The sequence below is a fragment of the Amyelois transitella genome, chromosome 3, assembly GCF_032362555.1.
Source record: "Amyelois transitella isolate CPQ chromosome 3, ilAmyTran1.1, whole genome shotgun sequence".
Lineage (NCBI taxonomy): Eukaryota > Metazoa > Arthropoda > Insecta > Lepidoptera > Pyralidae > Amyelois > Amyelois transitella.
The window spans coordinates 9007782-9027751 of NC_083506.1; the positions used below are offsets into that span (position 1 = coordinate 9007782).

The following is a 19970-nucleotide window of genomic DNA, read 5'->3' on the forward strand; positions in this document are numbered from 1 at the left end:
ACTAGAGTGCGTCATTTGGCAATTCTATTTAATTGTTACACTGTACACAATGAGTTAATACTAGCTACTAATGACCAAGCAAAAACATGTTCTGGAAATGAAAAATCAGCGTATTCTGCCTTTGAGCGTTTGAGATCGTACCAAGGTCTGAATGCACTGTTAATTGGCCGTATCAGCAAGGGAGTCGCCATACGGGTGCACCCTTAATCGTTAAGAGGCTAGTTAGCGTGTTTCCCCGCCCGTATCGTATATAGGCAGCTGTGGTATATATAGTTCCAACTAATCGCGCATGATTTCTGCGAATTAAGAGATTTAGAATGCTTAATATTCATGATATGACAGTTATGTGACTGATCTCTCAAATACGACTAAAATAACTTTGTTGTACCACGAACTCAATAATTCTACTAACATTTATAATATATATATAAAAGTAGTAGTGCAATTTCCACTAACAAACTGATTTATGTTTTTAAGATTTAAAAAAGAATATCTACTTTTTTACGAACGTAAATATGACTTAACGTATGTAAAGTTAGTTTAATGCCTTACATACTCGTATTTAATCTTTGTTTGAGGTCTTGTATTAAATCTAGTTGGCGACTCATTTATTTAGCTTAACACTTAGACCTGAACTTCAATTTAGTGATTAATTTATATTTATTCATGCAATTAATCTGTCGCGGTTTGGAAAACCGAAGACTATGAATTAATATATCATTTTAACTGATCCCATGTGCGAATGATATTTTAATTTTTGAAACATAATAATAATATATTTAAATTTTACTATTGTCTATTATTTTTATTATTGGCGAAAACTTCTGTCGCCGATCAAAAGTCCACCATCGATTGGTTATCGATATTTGAATAAAGCAATACCATCGATACTTCTGACTATTGCAATAACTTATAGATATAATACTTTCAGCATTACTATCTAGGTCAAGCTCACTATCAAAAGGCTGGAATTATCAATGGTATCGACAGTATTGATCTAAATGACTATCAATAGTCAACAACAAATTAAACAAAAACACCGGAGATGACTTTTTAGGCGATGGGTTAGTTACTATTTGAATTTCAATTCTATTGTTAAGCCACACTGCTGAACGTGGCATATAAGTCTTTTTAAGACTAATGGCTCTGTCTACCCCGCTAGGGATATAAACGTGACTATAAGTATATATGAGCTTTGTGAAAAATAATAAAATAAAGAATTACTAATAGTATGCCAAAAACATTTTCTCATTTCGATGGAACGGATGATGGAAATGAAAATAATTATGACAAGAATTTCTTCTGTTGGATTGCGTTTAAACTTTTCACAACGAGAATGAAAAAATTGTTTTGTTCTTCCTGAAATTAAATACACCGCCATTATAGGTATACCAAGTGATGCACACTATTATTTTTTGGCATAATGGTTTACTAGTTTGATACCATAACCTGGAGCGCTATTATTTCAAGAAAAGAAAAACATAGGGTTAAGAGATAGCGGTCTCCAAAAGACTGGAATAGTAAAAGGTAGGTATATGAGACCGATATTTTAATAATAATAATGAAACGTTTATGATGGTTCGGTCATGTGGAGAGGATGAATGAGAGCAGGTTGACTAAGCAGATATACAAGGAGAGTGTGGAGGAAAAAGTCGGAGTGGGAAGACCTAGACGAACGTATCTCGATCAAATTAAGGACGTCCAGGTAAAGGGTCAGGTCAAAAGTACCCGAAACCGCCGAGCTTGTATGAAGAGAGTTATGAATGTGGATGAAGCGAAGGAAGTATGCAGAGATCGTGGCAAGTGGAAAGAGGTAGTCTCTGCCTACCCCTCCGGGAAAGAGGCGTGATTTTATGTATGTATGTATGTAAACGTTTATTATTCTTGTTCACTATCATTGTAATAGAATAAATATAAAATATCCGCAAGCATTCAAACTGATGGAATAGAGTCATTGACTATCCATTCAACTAGCCTTGCTCTTTCTCTGCTTTTTTATTGACATGGTGCAATTCAGAATATAACTTAAATTTTCGTCGGAATAATTAGGAAGCGACTTAAAATGTACAATGAGAATTGTTGTATTAGAAAATAGCAGAGTGTTCGCAATGCGCAACTCAGAAGAGCGGATGTTTCAAAGGAATATAGTAGCCATTTGTGTCACTGCATGAAATTCAGAACTCGTACTGTGAACTACTGTTATTATGATGTATCAAATATTATCCGCTCTAAATTTAATTTAAAATATTATAACTTTTGACTGAGATGGTTCCAGATTAATAGGTCTGGTCAGGATTTATACTCGCAAATACCTTAAGGCCATACATCATTTGAATCACTTAACATCTTTTAAAGCACTGCACTTTATTTAAATAGTCTGAAAATCAAAGCCGATACGCTATTAAATAAGTAATGAATATCTTTTCCAAAAGGTTATAATTGCTATGAAATTATGTTTGAACCTGGAAAAATACCTAGTTTAAATAAGGACCAATACCAACTCGTGTTGTAACCGCGTTTGTCATGAGTTATTATGTTTTGTTCATGAATAATTATGATGAACATTACAGATTTAGTCTTTGAGCCAGTAGGCATTACACACAAAAAGCCTTTGATTCAAATAGCCCACTTTCCATGTGGAGAAGAAATCTCCCCCCGTAGATTCGTAGCGGCGTAGCTTCGTAGCCGCGTAGGCCTCGTAGCGGCGTAGCCAGCATCAGTGTCTCAACCGACGCGCCCCCTACCGCAAGTATACCGTAGCCGATTCCGTCGCCGCGCGCCGTTAAGCACATTTTACGAACCACATAAAACAATTTATCACCAACACTTTTTTCTTACCATACAACAAATATGGTATTTATTTAGTGTTAGTAACAGAATTTTTTTAAATCAATGTGAAAGTTGTAAATGACGAGAGTTATCGTCGAAAAGTTTATATTTTTTAAAAGTATCGGTAAAGTGTTGTTATAAATTTTAATATACCACAATGTCACCGGCTCAACAGCTTTTTTGGATAATTGCTGCAATATTTTTCATTACGGGTAAGTTTATTTAAACTATTTCATACATTATAAATTAACAAATAAGTTTCCAGTATCGTTAACATTTTATTTGGGCTCTTACAAACATGGAATTAGTTGTGTTTTTTTAATTGAAATGTACTTTTATAGTAAAGTACATTATTTGACATGATCTCTGAAATTATATAAAATAGATATTTCTCGGAAAAAACCAATCGAAATGTTAATTCCAATATAAAAGAGAAAACAAAATTAGACAGACTTAAATTTGAAATCAGTTGTTAATAAAAGTCCACGTTGGTATTTAAATAATATGATTTAATAAATTAATACGTAAATTGGTTATTAGAGCGTCGGTGGTAGAATCGGTAAGATACCCGGTTGAAATGCGTGATGCGCAGAAAGGCGCACGTTCAAATCCCACCTCGGTTATGACTATGTTCAAAGTTATGTATATTAGTTTGAAAACTAACTGAGGCTCTTACGGTGAGGGAAAGCATCGTAGGGAAACCTGCACATTCAGGCAACCGAATGTGTAGGTTTACCTGCAAAGGTTGCGGAGGTCAGATGGAAATCGCTTCGTGTAAAAACCTGACTCACCCAATCTAGGATCAATAGTCAAGGAAGAAGACGTAAATTGGTTATTACGATATCATGGTTTATCTTTTCAATAATATATTACAGTATTGTAACTCAAACGTCTAGAGGTCAACCAAAATAAGTTTTTTATACCTACATCTCCAATGTTCAAATATAACATGCGTCAATCATGATTGATAATTGTCACGGTAATTTTCTATTTTGTTATCATAATAAGGCCTTATTTCATATCAGTTATTACCAAAATAACATTCTAATCAACTTCTAATCAAATAACAATATTTCTCATATTATATAGGTACAATATGTCACAATATTTACTTCATAATTATTTATTGAATGCATTGGTACATAGAACATTATCCAAGGTACACACTAGTTAGATTTAAGAAAATAGTGCAGCAAAATAAATTTCGCTAAGTACCTACTTGGTACATAGTGAAATTTATTTTCATTTGGTAGACCAATTAATAAGATCTAGTGCTAACAGTTATTACTATAGATATACACAACAGAATCTTAAAACAATCACGATCATTATGATGACTTACGTGAGTGTGTATGGGCTAGTGAAATTAAAGATATTATTTCGGCTTATTCAGTCCGTATTTTCAATTTTGCGTTGTCTGTCATTTAATGCCTCATCAATTGTCGATATCTCTTTCTCCTTAAGAAACAAACCTGAATATTCATAAATTCTTAGATTATACAGTTTTGAAAAGCAATTAACTCACTAAACTAATGGTGCAAAAGATTATGAATTGAAACAATTGCTAATCTAATATTTTATTTTTAAGTCAAGTCCCGAAATACCAAGAAGCATTTGGGAAATCCTTTACATTATTAGAATTCTATTATGTAATTCTATTCTCTGAGAAACAATCAGCCCAGTTGAATACAGGTGTCTGAAATACGAGCTCGCTCGTGATTAATTATATTGCTGTAAACTGACTGAAACATTATGAGAAATGATTTACATAATTGCGGCAAAATACTCAATAATGCGAAATTATTTATTGAGCTTTTTGTCGGATTTGATAAACTTCCCTCTTCTGGTATGATTATACCAACAATACAGTTTCGCCAGGCAAATGAACAATACTGGAGTAGTACTTTCATTTTTAATTGTTTGTAAACTAAGTTTTAAGTAATTTATTTGACGTACAAAAGATATGACAATTACAAGTATTAAGTGCTACGAGTATTGAAGTGTCCCGTAATAATGAACCCGCTTACTGCGTTGGTCGCGTGTGAGTTGCAGTATTGTTCTGATGATTAATTAAGTATTGTTTATATGTGATTGTGTAGCTTGTTTTAATATTTGGTCTCGCTCCAAGAAACAGAAATATATACCAGTCTACTACCTGGGCCATACCTACCTTCAACGTAAGACGTTTATAGGAAGAAAGCAGTTAACTGAACTCTTTTAATCCTTGGAGTTTTCATTCAGAAAACTCTCCCTTATAATCCTTGGAGTAAATCGATTTGATACCTTCTTTATTTAACGGTTATGTGCTTAGGTAAAATTTGAGTTGCAGGGTAAGGCCAAAATAAATTTCGTTAAAACTCCCAATTTTATTCGATTGGGTGTAATGTAAATATTTTTGCAGGTAAGAAGGGTAAATATTTTACTGGTAGAGATTTATGTGAATATATTACTTGTTAGGCGATAACTAAATGTGGCATTTGAGGTTTTATAAACATAAAAGTCAAATAATACATACATTTTGCGTTTTTTTGCTCCCCGACCAGCATAGAAGGCTTTGCTTTTTGTGGTTACAAGTAAATATTAGTATGAAAAATTCTGAACAAGGTCGCGATACGCCTAGAGCTTTGCTAGGTCATGAACTTTTTTATATTGAAACTTGATAGCTTTGAAAGTTTCTGATGCATGCAGTCTACGGCCTTTTATACGATGCGGATATTCTCAAGAGCCGTTTAAAAAGCCAAATGCGGGCGATAACGTGTTATGTCGGGAGTTTGCTAAGAAAACTATTATAGAATGCTATTCTGACAGCTCTAAGATTTATTTGATAGCTCGGGATTATACAACGGAAATTTTCCGAAATTTTAAGGAAAATGAATTATGTTGATTTCATTACAACAGTTCTGAAAGGCAGGTAATTATAATTGTTTGTAAACTTAGTTTTAAGTAATTTATTTGACGCCAACCAAACCAAAAGATACGAGTATTTTAAAGGTTTTTAATTTGAATTTGCATTTGCATTTAACAATGCCACATATAGTCCCACCTTCTTCAATACTTATACTTAATAATATAAGAAACATTTATATTACATAATGCTGAATAGAAAACTATTATAGAATGCTGACAGCTCTAAGATTTATTAGATACAAAGCTCGAGATTATACAAGGGAAATTTTCCGAAATTTTAAGGAAAATGAATTATGTTAATTTCATTACAACAGTTCTAAAAGGCAGGTAATTCGCCAGCCTGTAGAAGTTTTACGTCAGAAACTTTTAATGAATTTAATTCGAACGTGGGCAATCAACAAAAAGGAATAATTATTCGCTCGTATAGAATCTGTGGTAAACAAGCTGCTAGGTACGTGTACGACCACAATATTTTTGCCATCTAATCTTTAAATTAAAAGCTGGCGAAATTTACATAAACGTGCTTCGTTTTTAACGATGCTATTAAAGAGATAAATTACTAATTGTTGAAGCTCAGTAAGAATAAAATAGCCTTTGCTCACGGTTGCACTTATTCTTACAGTAGATCTTCATTTATATTTACTTCAACGTCATTAAACTTGACACATTTTATGGTTATAAATATCTCCTAAAACGACTAGATGAAACGACCTTACTGTAAGTATTAAGGAATGCGTCTTAGCAAAGGAAGCATAAATCGAAGGTTATAAGAGTATGTTGTTCAGGCTTGTATTTTGGAAAAAGAAAACTGATATCAATTAATTGATACCGATATTAGGTGTCGTGTGGTTCCCGGCACTTTAGAATAAAACCGCTCCATATATTTCCCAAGAGTTTCGTAAAAGGCGACTAAGGTAGTTTAGCCACATACCACTTTTTGAATCTCAATCCTATAGCCATACACCTGAACGAAGCCTTTCAGTCCTTGCGAGACTATTGGTTCTGTCTATCTCGCTAGGGCGTAGACGCATACATGAATATATCTATAATATTATAATGAATCTCAAAGACTTCGTCTATCGGGATATGTCATTAACATAGATTAGATATAAAATTTGCAATTATGGACTCCGGTAAATGACGGCGGAGCACCCATGGAGCACCAATTAATGCTGGCATCTGCGCTCGACATCTACGACTAAATAAACAACACTGTCGCTTTATGGGCTGCAATGAAATACTGTTAACTACTAAACCGCACTTTTATTTTGTGAAGCTCGGATTCATTGCTGTAAACATCTTTGAATTTTCGTGCAGTTTCCCCAAAACTCATGAGTGAGTTACTCAGCAGTAAAAAAACATCTCATTAAATAGAAATTTGAACATTTAATTGTGGAACTTTTGAGGTAAATATAATATAATACTTAAAAATATTATCAATACTTTTATAGCCATACAGCTGTTTGCTCTGTCTGCCCCGTAAGGGACAAATACAGAATTATATGTATGTATTACACTTTCATACTAATTTGATAAATGCTAATTCTGTTTATTTGTATGTGTTATGATTTTGATAACATTTTGTATAAATATAGTTTATCCAAAGTAAAGAATTGGCTCTTTTTTCCAGAAATTCCTACGGGAACGTATGCTTTAATACAGGTAGAGTTGCAGAAACAAATCTAGTGTTTAAAAAATCTGAAGGCAGTTGTTTTTGAACTTTTTGAATATCTTTTTAAGAAACAATTGTCTCCTTTTCTTGTGCTTAAGAAAAGGAGACAATTGTTTCTTAAGAAAGACTTCAATAAGACTAAAGAGACCATCGTGTTCACATTTTAAATGAGACGTATGATTTAATCATAGCTGTAGGCTATTTCCAAACACAGGCTAATAGCTTCCCTTCAGCTTGGATCACTTTACACTGACCCCAAACTCCGGTGATCCGTGAAAATGTCTCTTAGGAGGAAATTCTAACGCTAAATGTTAGTAAAGCTTTTAGGCGACTAGGCATAGGCATATCTGTATATGGATTGCTTGTTATAATCAGAGCCTTTTGAATCAAAAGCAAAAGTTTAATTGGTGGTGTTACTGATTGACGAACCCGCGCTTCTGTTCAAATCATCTGCGTAACTACAGGTTTAGCCATTAACGGTTGAAACTAAAAAGTGCATTTGAAATAGTTCATTTGTTGCTATAGTGTCTGTAAAACTGATAGATAGTGTTTTAGGTATAGATTAATTCTGAAAAAGCAATGCTTTCTTTGTTCAAGTTGCCTGTAGAGCTTCATGCTTTTTTTTCTACAGAGAGTTATATTTTTCTGTAGAAAGCCACATACATATATTTGCTCAGAATATCTAACGTGCTCTTAATAAATAAGGTTGAAATGCTTTAAAGTATCTCAATCAAGTATATACATATATATATATTAGCTAAACCGCATCTAAAACGTCCACAAAGTTACTCCGCAAAGCGACGACGGTTAGCTTGAACCTTGGCCTTTTTCTTCGCAGATAAGTGAATATAAGTATAAGGTACAGATACTTTAAAACTTATTGCAGTGTCATCAAGTATATTTTAAATTCTGTACGGATAAAGAAATTGTTTTCTTAAAAAACTCACACAAATGTAGAAATGACATAATAGACATTTAGTTTGATGGGCGGAGCGGTTGTTTACCCTCCTCTGAACAAAAATTTTCTGATAAGCATGAAAATTCAATGATTTTCTATAATTAGATTTTTTTAAAGAAAATAGTTTCGCCGTGTTAGTATCCCATAATACAAATGTCGAACTTATTTTGGGGCAAGCTCGTTCAGTGTCATTTTCCGGTGTATATTTCTTATTTGCTCATTTTCTTGCAGGGTACAGGTGCTGTGACGAGGAATACCGACTGATCCGTCACCTGATGCAGAAGTACGACGCGTCGGTGAGGCCTGTTGAGAACTCGTCCCATCCTCTGCTAGTCACGTTTGGAGTATCATTGCATCATATTATAGACGTGGTAAATAATTATTTTTGAATCTGGGCTTTATAATTTAGGATTAAACTTGGGATTCTTCTTTATACGCTGGGCTAGCAACGTGAAACTGAATCTCTCGTAAGAGCCATCCAGCTGAATGTTAATTTCGAGTAATTTTGAGAATATTGACCCCGTCTAACCTGTAAAGCGATGGATTATGTAATTGCTTTGAACTTAAGGGTATTAGTTTCCAATTTAAATATGTAGTTAGTCGAAAATAAGGCAAGTTGATAAAATTTAACTATTTATTTTTTTGCAGGAAGACCCTTTTCTTAATAAATTTGATATTTATTACACAATCGGAAAATGTATGTATGGTGGGTACTATTACATAAATTATTAGCTTAAATGCAAAGATTCCCTAGAGGTTCACATCGAATATCCAATAACTATGCACTCCATCCATTATTGCCTCTAACAACATAGGTACGCGAAAAATTAACAACGTAAAATGATACATTTCCACAAATTAATTATTTGTTAAATTTTCCCTTGAATTTATTATTGTAACTCTTAAAACTTACAATAGGAAAGTCCGTGAAAACATTTGAGACAACGCAATTTATGGAAAAGGAAAATTTACGCCCCATTACGGGAAATATATGGAACTCTATTCGAAATAATAATCTACTTTTTTAACAGAAATAAAGAGATCTCAATTTGTGAAAACACTATCGTAATTCTAATCAAATATATTGAACTATTACAGTAAGGAAGGTATTGAATACTGAATTAAATTTAGTTAGGATTGCTGATATACTTTTTAAATATACTTCTTAGAAGTGTATTGAGTGATTTATTAAATGTTTGTTATTGGATATTATAGCTTCCTAGGTGCAAGAGTATAGGAGCCTTATATCCGAATTCGGTTTGTTATTAAATATGCATATTTATATTTTCAACCAATTTGCAAAGTCATACCCAAAAGTTAAGTGGTTAATAACTTCAGAATGTACGTGTAACGATGAAAATACAAAATTTATCCGACATGATTCATATGAGTTTTGAAGTGAATAATTTTGTCCGGATTAATTCATGTTTTAATAAATTTCCAATATAATGGAGTCATTTACCAACTATTAGTAATTTGCCAACAGCAATACATTAAACGGAAAAACATAGAATTCAGAATGCTAAGCCTATAGAAATGGTAAGTAGTGATGAGTTCTCGCAATACTGATGGTAATCACCACTATTGGTCACCTTAACGTTTTCATATCGCTTTGACATATTTATTTGACAGCTTTTTAACTGCATAAAAATTGCGTGCGATACAAAGATGGCGTGATGCAAGACGGCTACACATCAATTCTATAGTTTCAAATACAATGACATTTCTGTTATTTAATTTTATTCCGGTTTCTATGGGCGTAACAAATTAACCATCTGTCAAATCTGTAACAGTAATCAAATTTCTCAGTGGGACTTTCGCCTGTCAGGTATTAGGGTAATGGGTAGGTGTTCCAGTGATGGATGAAAACTTGAAGACAAATGATGTCATTAACAAGTGTTGAGTCTCCTTACCATCGTGACTGATCATTAATATGGATGATTGGAGAACCACAAAACCTTGGAACTTACTTAATTTGCGTAAATTAACAAGTTTTTTCTTTTTATGTAGTTTAGAAGTAATCCTAAAAATGAAGTAAGTAAAAAGTCCGTTTATCGTCCGTCTGATATATACATAGATACTGATGATTAAAAAGAAAACTGGAAGAACAGATAAAGGATCAAAAATAATCCCTCGCTAATGATAAACATTTCAAAAATAATCTTCTTTAATAACAATTCGACACACATTGCTAATTCTCGCAATAAAAACATCCCATATATGTGTACCCCTTGTACATATATATGGGATGTTTTTATTGCGACAACCGACCGCAAGCGAACATTAAATTTCGTTAAAAAAATATTCAACTTTTTCTCCTTCATCCTATTTATCGCTGTGTGCGCAATAGAGCTGGATGGTTCTCGGCCCGGCACTTTATAATAGCACTTATCCATCTCTTTCCCATCATATCATTAGTACAGTTATACCATGATCCAATATAGTTTAGGTTGCAGAGGACAGACTAGAATCGCTTGATGTTAACCTTATTTACCTAATCCGCTTGACCATCATAAAAGGTTCACCCCGGGCTCTTCTCCGAGGAAGAAGTTATCGTCATTGTTATCAGTCACATACTTACTCAGTGGCTCTCGGAAGAAGCATGTAAAATGGCAATGTGGGGCGAAAATATTTTTTTTTGTATTACATACATACAAAAAAATATTTTTCGTGTTTGAAACTCGAGATCTTTGAAACCGTTGGTCTAATTTTGATAAAATTTAAAAGGTATGCAAGAACTGTCAATATAATTTTAAAGTTCTTGGGGCATCAAAATCGGTCTAGTCTTTTTTGAGATATACACTATTTTGTAAAAATTTAAAGTGTTCGCGAGGTCTATGTTCACGGTGAACAACTAGTTTTCTTAGGGTGTGTGTTCAGATTTTTTATTTTTGTAAGCCATTTTCTTGTGAAATTTTAATTAATCTGCCAACATTCTCTCTCTAATAATTAAAATAATAAATTATTGAATTTCTCTTTTCCTCAAAATGCCTTTAGACAAAGTTCATCGAGGGAAGATTACCAAACGCTATTTGCAAGCTAGCTATGTATGTTGGTTGCTATAAGGGGAAATCACGAATTTCCTTCGCCAACGCCTTACTTAATTTCATAGTAGGTTGGGGAATTGAATCACATTTCCAACTGTATTTCTCCGAGTTGTGAAAGAGTGGCGGTGATAACATAATTGAATTTTATCTGTCGTATGAAGCCTCATGAGTGATCATTGTCCTAACCAAGTGAAAAAAAAAACGTTTTTTTAAAGTATCGTTGTAGTTACATATCTATATATCGTGCCTATCAACGTTGAAAAGTTGTAACTTACATAATTAATTTTCTAACGATTGCAATTCGAACAAAAGTAACATACAACTATTAAAATTTTAAAAAGAGCATTTTTTTCTGGATGTACTGTTTCAATTATACTATATACATTGTATTTGCCTTGCTTGTTAAAATTTCTGCAAAATGCGGAAAGACTATAAAATTCACTTCTTGATTCCTACTTGATCTTTTCGGAACATATTGCTTTTTTAACAAATATTTGTCCAGTAGCTCCATATTTGTATAGGTCTTCGTATGCCAGATTGAAATACACTTTCACTAGAAGGAAACTCGTTACAATGAAGTTATGTATGTTTATTTGAACTCTCCATTTAGAAAAAATGTTATTAATATAAGCAAGCTTCATATTTATTACAGGAAAATACCTACTTTATTTTCAAATAAGTGAGCTAATGATTTTCGTCTTCTATTTGACAATATGTATTTATGTATGATTTTACCTATTTTTGTTCAGTTCAATGTCAATGTTCGTTCAACTATGTTAATAGCACCAATTGAAGTTACGTGCACCGAAAAGTGCACTTACTTTTTATGCTTACAAAATGATCTCTGAATTTTATTTAAAAGTAAATACCATCAAATGTAAAACGGTTTTCAAGATTTATAACATAACTCAATACCGACAAATCTTAAGAAGCACTCCGTCATTATTATTACACCTAATGAAATTTTAATGAACTTCTTGCCTACATTGACACGAACAATACTTTAAGAGGATTAAGGAAACTTTTCCCCTCGCGCCTATTTATTTCAGCGGTGTCGCGTTTCATTTCAGCAGCGAAAGTATTCAGAGACTTACTACACAATTTGTGAACTGATTACTTCGTTAATCTGGAGATTATTCCAACAATTCCAATGATGGCTAGAACGCGAGTTGGTTTCGGATGTCAAGGGTAATTGTGACCAATTCAAATGATGAATTTCCACTTTGTCATTATTTGACATCAACCTTTGTCTAAAATGATATTCTGTTAATCTAAAATGTTCAACGTAATCAAGAAAATTGTTCATGACAACGGTCCATAAAATGAACCCTGTTTCAAGTGAATTTCCCAGCATATTCCATTAAATTTTGTTTCGTTTCGCTGCAAATTGTTTCTAAATGTTTAATTATGGCCTACATGCGTTCGTTACCAGAGGCAAATGTTCCAGTAATATTATAATGGAGAGGCACAATTAACAGTAATATGATATGCAGAGGAAATAATAAACGTACATTGTTTAAAAACACATCACATTCGTAATCAAGTTTGCAAATAATAAGTTTGATATTAATAAAACATTTTGTTTCAGTGCATTTAATTAAGTTCATGTTTATAAATTTAGGCATTATAAATTAACGTAACGAATTCATGTTTATTTTGATTAATATCATGTTTATTACCGCTTTGTGACAAATTTCACTCGCTTCCGCAACGGGCCGTAAACACAATCACAAATAAAACCAAATTGCTCTAAATCTGCCTGAAAGGTCTTCATTATGAGTGAAGCTGTATGCCTATTCACAAGGTGGTGCCACACAATGGCTCTGTGAATATGCAACAATGCACGCCATCCACATATTTAATCTCTTTTCGTTGCCACATTCAATTAATTTATTCGTGAAAGCTTTTTGCGACCGTTGTGAAGTTTTTGTCGCTCTGCAGTTACCATATCCACCTTCATGTGAGAAAGGGTTGAAAAACTTTGACACTTTTCATAATGACACCCGGGGGACGGACTGATACCTAATGCATAACATTTGTTGAAGGATACTTTTTTTGTACGTAAATATTTGGCCCTCGAGAATATGAAAAATGTAGCTCAATATACATAATAAAGTTGCACTTTTTATTTTATCAATTTAGTGATATCTTTATCTAACTGGGTGTAGCGGTCGTTCAGCCTCCATGGACAAACACTCTTTGACTTGACAATTTAGATGACCAAAACTGACTGACAGACTGATAAAAAAAGGACAATCGATACTAACAACGAGACGACAATAAGACATCTTGAAGAGGCAAAATCTTTTAAGCACTATTTAGGATAAAGTCATGTTACAGATAACTTGATGGCAGTTATACCTTTTTACATTTATTTCACACAGTTCAATACGATAACATTATTAACAACATATAAGATTAAAACTTCATATTATGCGAGATTATGTATCGAAAAATTGAATATTTCTTATATTTGATGAACAGCTTCAATGTTATTAAAATTAATATTGTGTATGTAATTAATAATAAATGAAATATAAATGGGACAAATATTATAATGCGATGCGCAAAAGAATCCGCCCTTCGTTTTTCTCTCTCTCTCAGAACCAGTTTCGCCATTTAAAAAGTTACCAAAATATATTGTGTTATCTAATAATACTTATCATTACAAATATTATAATCTAATACCTTCAGTTAGCGTTCCGAGAATTATCGTATTAAGTGACAGTTTCTTGGGAATGTGCTATTTCCGCTACCTTTGTCTAATAACGATGTGTCATGTTAAGGGGCTGTTGTAATGAAATGTGGAGCGTTTAGTGTGGTTATATACCGTAAAAGCGGTTGCAAACTTGGGAATGTAATTACGTGTCTTCCCGTGACACTTAATTATTAAAACATTTTGAGGGACGCGATTTTATGTTATTTATTTTAAAATTAAGTTGATTTGCCACATCTGCCCATTTAGTTATACTTACGTTCAATAAAAGGTCAGGTTAAGTCAAGTGTACCCGAAAACGCCGAACTTGCAAGAAGAGACTGGATGTGGATTGCTTTTATGTATGTGTGTGCATTCAATTTACAGATATCTGAATAATATAAGTATAATATTCCGATTTGTAATGTTAAGGCAAAATAATCTTCCCCATACATTTGCATATTTTAACAGTCTTCCACTATCATGTTTCTTTCCGTTGTGTTAATAATGAATGAAACAAACTTTTCTCATAATATTTAGATGACTGTTTTCTATTAGCATTTCTATGGAGGCGCGCCTAGGCATCAATCAGGATTTTTGGTCATCAATCAAAAAGCCAGATAGATGTGGATTAGTTTATTAACCCTTATATGATTGAACGTTCTCTGGGGAATTCATTTGATAATTATAAAAAAAGTGACAGCAAAAGAGTATGCTTGAATGGTTTGGGCATATTGTTGAAGGAATAAGTGATAAGCAGCAATGCGCGCGTGAAGCCGCGGGAAAATAAATACATACATACAGAATAAAACAGCATTTAAGAGACTATGAAAGGCCACATTTAGCTGTATAGCTGAATGATAGAATAGAGATTTAAATAGTGACAGATTCCTAGCCCATCGCTTATAAGAGGAATTCCGAGTTAATTAGCCTTCCCTTAGTCGCCTTTTACGACATTCATGGGAAAAATAAAGAGTGGTCCTATTCTCAAATGCCGGGAAGCACGACACAACCGCGGGCAAATATTAGTGAAATAAATTCAATATTTATTTTTAAAAATATTTTTTTAATATTGCAGAGAAAGCTTTGAAGATCTGTCTGTGATCTGTTATTACTCTTTTATTAACATCACACAAATTATTAATTTCAATTTTGTTTGATGAGCTCCATTCAGAAAGGGAATGTTTTGTACTCAAGACAAGTATTAATAGCAATATTATCAAAATCGTTCCTTCATGAGAATAACTGGGATTTAAAAAATAAATAGTAAATTAGATTTCTATTTGAAGATATAAATTAGGTTAAGAAATAAAATTATCTATATAAAATTCTCTGAAAGGTCGCTTAAAGCTCTTAAAGTTACATCAAAGAGGATGTAGGTACAAAACTTATTAACATCGCGCCAGTTTTATTAAACTGCTGGAAACTTTCGTTAACATGTCACTTCGCTTTTACTAAAAGGCAAAAACGTTAATAAGAGAAGCCGCACATTCAGAAAATTGGATGTGTAATCATGACCCTTGTCCATTCCAATTGCTGAAGTCAGATGGAGGACAACCCTGACTTACCCACTGTAGAATAACATAAACAGGCGAATTCTGGGTCCTTTTAAAGTGGGGAATGTAATCGGGACTAACGCCAGAATAATTATGAATATTGCGTTCGTTTTTTAAGTCATTGGCTCAAGCACGGTCTTCTAAAAACAACTAATAAGTCATACTTTATCGGTAAACTAGTTCTTACACGCGGCTCCGTCCTTGTTAAAGTACGATTGTTTGGTATAACTATAACTCAAGTATATGCATTCTACATATTGTTCCAATATATTCTGCATTACTGTTTCATTTGTAGTTCAAAAAATATTTTTTGTATTAGGAGGAGAAGGACCAACTGCTGACAACCAACTGCTGGATCACGCAGGTCTGGATGGACTATCACCTGCGATGGAACACCAGCGACTTCAACGGCATTGGCGTCATCAGAATACCATACGAGAGGGTGTGGAAGCCAGACATTATTTTGTATAACAAGTAAGTTATTTTGTAAGTTTTTTAATCTTGGTGTCCACGGAAGACCAGCGTTGTGGTATATACCAGGACACGTGCTACGGGCGGACTGTTAATATTTTTTGTTTTTTTTTTATGTTCTAATGTACCAATTATTATGCCTAGAAATTGAAATAATTTTTAATATACTAACTTTTGCCCCTGGCGCTGCACAATATATATGCACGATTTCATGTAGATTGGTTATGGTTTTGACTTGACAGACAAGTTTAACATTTATAATGTTAGTATGAATTATTCCAATCCCATGCCCCAAAGCATTGTGGTGGAAGGTGCAACAGTATGAGAGAGATATAAATTTGTTATAAAAGAAAGTTAAATAGCATTCAAAGCTATTGAGAGTCTGATAAAAGCACAGTTCTTATAAATATATAAAGGCAACATGAACAAAAGTCACTCATATTTTTATGACAAAACTTTGTCCGGAACATGCATTCACATGCTTAAATCGTTTTTGTTTTATGAAGTGGAGCTTACAATAGCGACAGAACTTAAATTGAATTTTCAGTGTAATTTATTAGCTGTCAGTTCCAAATTTACCTTTACACAAAAATACACATATAAATTTACACAATCCACAATCACTCATATTAGATCCGACGATAATTTCTAGAAAATAGGAGATTGGGATTGGATTTGCAATATTAGATTAACGAATAGTATTTATCTAAACTTTCTTCAAATGAATTAATTTGAATGTTTTAATTATCGCTGAGAAATTCAACGTATCGTGGTAAACTACTTTTACAAATTTTCCTTGATTCTGTTGAAATGTAGGTAAGCTAAAGCGGAACTCTATTCTCAGTGTGGCTTTGCATAATCTTTTATTTTGGAATTATTTAAAATGGAATACAATAACAATCTTATTTCAGGTTATATTTGATTTTTTACTAAAATACTTAATGTCCTTTACTTGAACTTACATTATTGTTTTACTTGAACTTATCTTTGTGGGGTAAATTTTTCCAAACCTAAAGGTCCCCGGGTTGCGTAATGCTTACCAGCTTAATGTTAAAAGGCATTACGCAACGCGCCACTAGGGAAGCCATGAATAACACTAATTAAAGATAATAATATTAACACTTTATTACATTGTTTTACAGACGAACTGGCATTTTTATAGGAATTCCAAGAGCAAAAGAAATTAAACCCTCCATTTGATTCTGGAATCCACTTTGCCTTGTTTCTCGCAAACATTTCGTAAATGTGGTTAGGCGAAAGAATAATATTAATTTTGTATTGCAATATTTTACGTTGAAATATATCAAACAGGTATTGGTATCTTGTGTAAAGCAAAAAATTACCATTATAAAAATAAGTTAAAACACTGACATAAATTCACAATTCAGAGCATCCATTTTTGGGGTATGGGGTTAATTATAATAAAGCTAATTATTATAGCTTACTATTGTACAGATACTATTATGTTATCCTTTATTTTCATGAGTATTACAATGTGTAATAGAAAGTTAACCGCTGGTTGTATCTATCCTCTTTCATAAAATGAGAAATCAAATAAAAATTAAAGCATAACCTCTATGGTGTATTACTTACCTAAAATAACAGCCGTAATAATGGATATATGTTAATTAATGGCTTTCAATAAACTGGATCGGTTATTTTTATTTAGACTATAAGGCTTTATTGCCTTCTTTAGTAGCAGTATATTTATAATAAAGCTTCAAAACCCCGCAGGAATTTAATATCACGTGCAGGAGTTGTCCGTAAAAGATAAACGTTTTGTATTTTATTTTAGCATACTTGAGGATACTACCTCTATTTCTCTATTAGATGTTTTGTTAGATTGAACAAAAGAAGATAAAGATCAATGCAAATGCCATGTCGTTATAATGAATTAAAATAACTCTTTCAAAGTATAAAACTAAACTTTCACCTAAAGTAAACCATGTTCGAAGATGGGTTGTTTATAGTGATAGAGGTCAGATGTCATACATATATAAACGTACATAAAATCACGTCTCTTTCCCGGAAGAGTAGGCAGAGACTACATCTTTCCACTTGCTTGCTCTTTTACAATCCCTGCATACTTCTTTCGCTTTATCCACATCATGCAAGTTCGGATATGCTTACTTTTATTTTAATAGCCTTACTTCTGGATCGAGAGTATACGCGGACCCTAGACCTCCTAGATCCTTTACCGTAAAAAATACAACTGAGACAAATGTCAGGAGGATAAGAAAACAATTGAACTATGCATTGTTTTCATTGTAAGTGTTTTAAAAGTACATCCATATTTTTTTCAATATGTTAGCCTTCTTATCGCTCTAAATATTAAAATATGTATGAAATTACATCCCATGCGTCATCCCTTATGTGTCACCACAGAGTAATTTATTGAACAAAATACTGAGTGGTATAGTGATGATAAATTAGCATAATTTTCTGGCTACCCGTTTTTGCTTCCTTTGTTAGAGCTGTATGCAACGGGAAGGTTTCAGATTTTCTTTGGATCATTAGTATGAAAGCTTGCTTTTTGGCACAAATTACATCACACACCACTTGATAGCTAATACATTTCTTAAAAATAAGTTACAGTTTAGATGATATACAGTAATGTAGGATCGCACTTGTTAAAGTCCAACGTTACGAACATTTGCTATAAAAAGTATTACTTCATTAGTATGCACTTTTACAGGTGACTCGTATATTGCTGTCACTTACATATTACCTTTAGTGGATAGTGACAGAGGAAGATTGAGACAAGACTAATGTCATGCATTTCCGTTTATTACATTACATTACATATGGTCACGTCTATATCCCTTGCGGCGTAGACAGAGCCAACCGCCTTGAAAAGACTGAATGGCCAGTGGTCCTATTCTTTTTTGTATTGGTGCCGGGAAACCACACGGCAGTTTATTAACATATTAGGTTACTATTATAGACTACAAAAGCCGATTCTTTCTAGTGCGGACCCCAATTACCGCTCAGCTGTTATCAACACCAACGTGATAGTGAAGCACACGGGAGAGGTGACCTGGTTGAGTCATGGGATCTACGTGTCTGTGTGCGACATCAACGTGGAACAATTCCCGTTTGACGTCCAGCTGTGCACCATGAAGTGGGCTTCCTGGACGTATGACGGATTCCAGGTGAGTTAGCTATATATATTAAAGATGAAATTAAATGCCAACGTGATAGAAAATCATAGGGAGGAAGTGACCTGCCTGAGCCTATTCACTATTTCAACAACCTCAGTTAGATTATTTAAGACAGAAGTCTCTTTCAATTCTAAATAAAAACACTTGTTGAAAAATAAAATACTGCGACAAGTATGGACAGTTCTGACACAACAATAATTGTAATAAAAATGTTATTTTTCTAGCGACTGAATTTTAATTCACAAACGAAAGGACCTTTCAGATCAATATCTAGAAAAATGTTAACGAAGGTTTACAATCTGTCTGTTGTTATATTTTTAGAATCAAACTACTTAATAAAAAAAAGTCTTATTTTATGGAGATACTTCTCAGCGTAATAAAAGTAAAGTGATTTTCAACAATGGGGAGAAGAAGAACGGATTTCATGGCCGCTTAAGCTAGTGACGTGACTATAAAAGGTTTACCTTGTCGACTGTACGCTGAATTAAGAAGAGTACTTGTAAGATTTTACTTCAGAGATTCGACGTCCGCAAATTGTATTCGAATCCTAAATTATGTTCGAGTTTATGACGTTTACTCGATTTCCGAGAATAACTTAGGTATATATGTACGAGATCATATATGTAATACTCATTATTAAATAAACAACATATGAAAATTGGAGAATGATGAGT

General features: G+C 33.1%; 1 protein-coding gene across 1 annotated transcript in view; it reads left to right on the forward strand.

Moving 5' to 3' along the window:
• Nucleotides 1-2986: 2986 nt before the first annotated feature.
• LOC106140078 (neuronal acetylcholine receptor subunit alpha-10) overlaps nt 2987-19970 on the forward strand; it is a 35735-nt gene continuing 18751 nt past the window's right edge. The window contains exons 1-4 of the mRNA XM_060948867.1: nt 2987-3041; nt 8598-8737; nt 15984-16138; nt 19104-19287. Of these exons, the coding sequence (XP_060804850.1) occupies nt 2987-3041; nt 8598-8737; nt 15984-16138; nt 19104-19287 (534 nt within the window). The remainder of the gene's footprint in view (nt 3042-8597; nt 8738-15983; nt 16139-19103; nt 19288-19970) is intronic.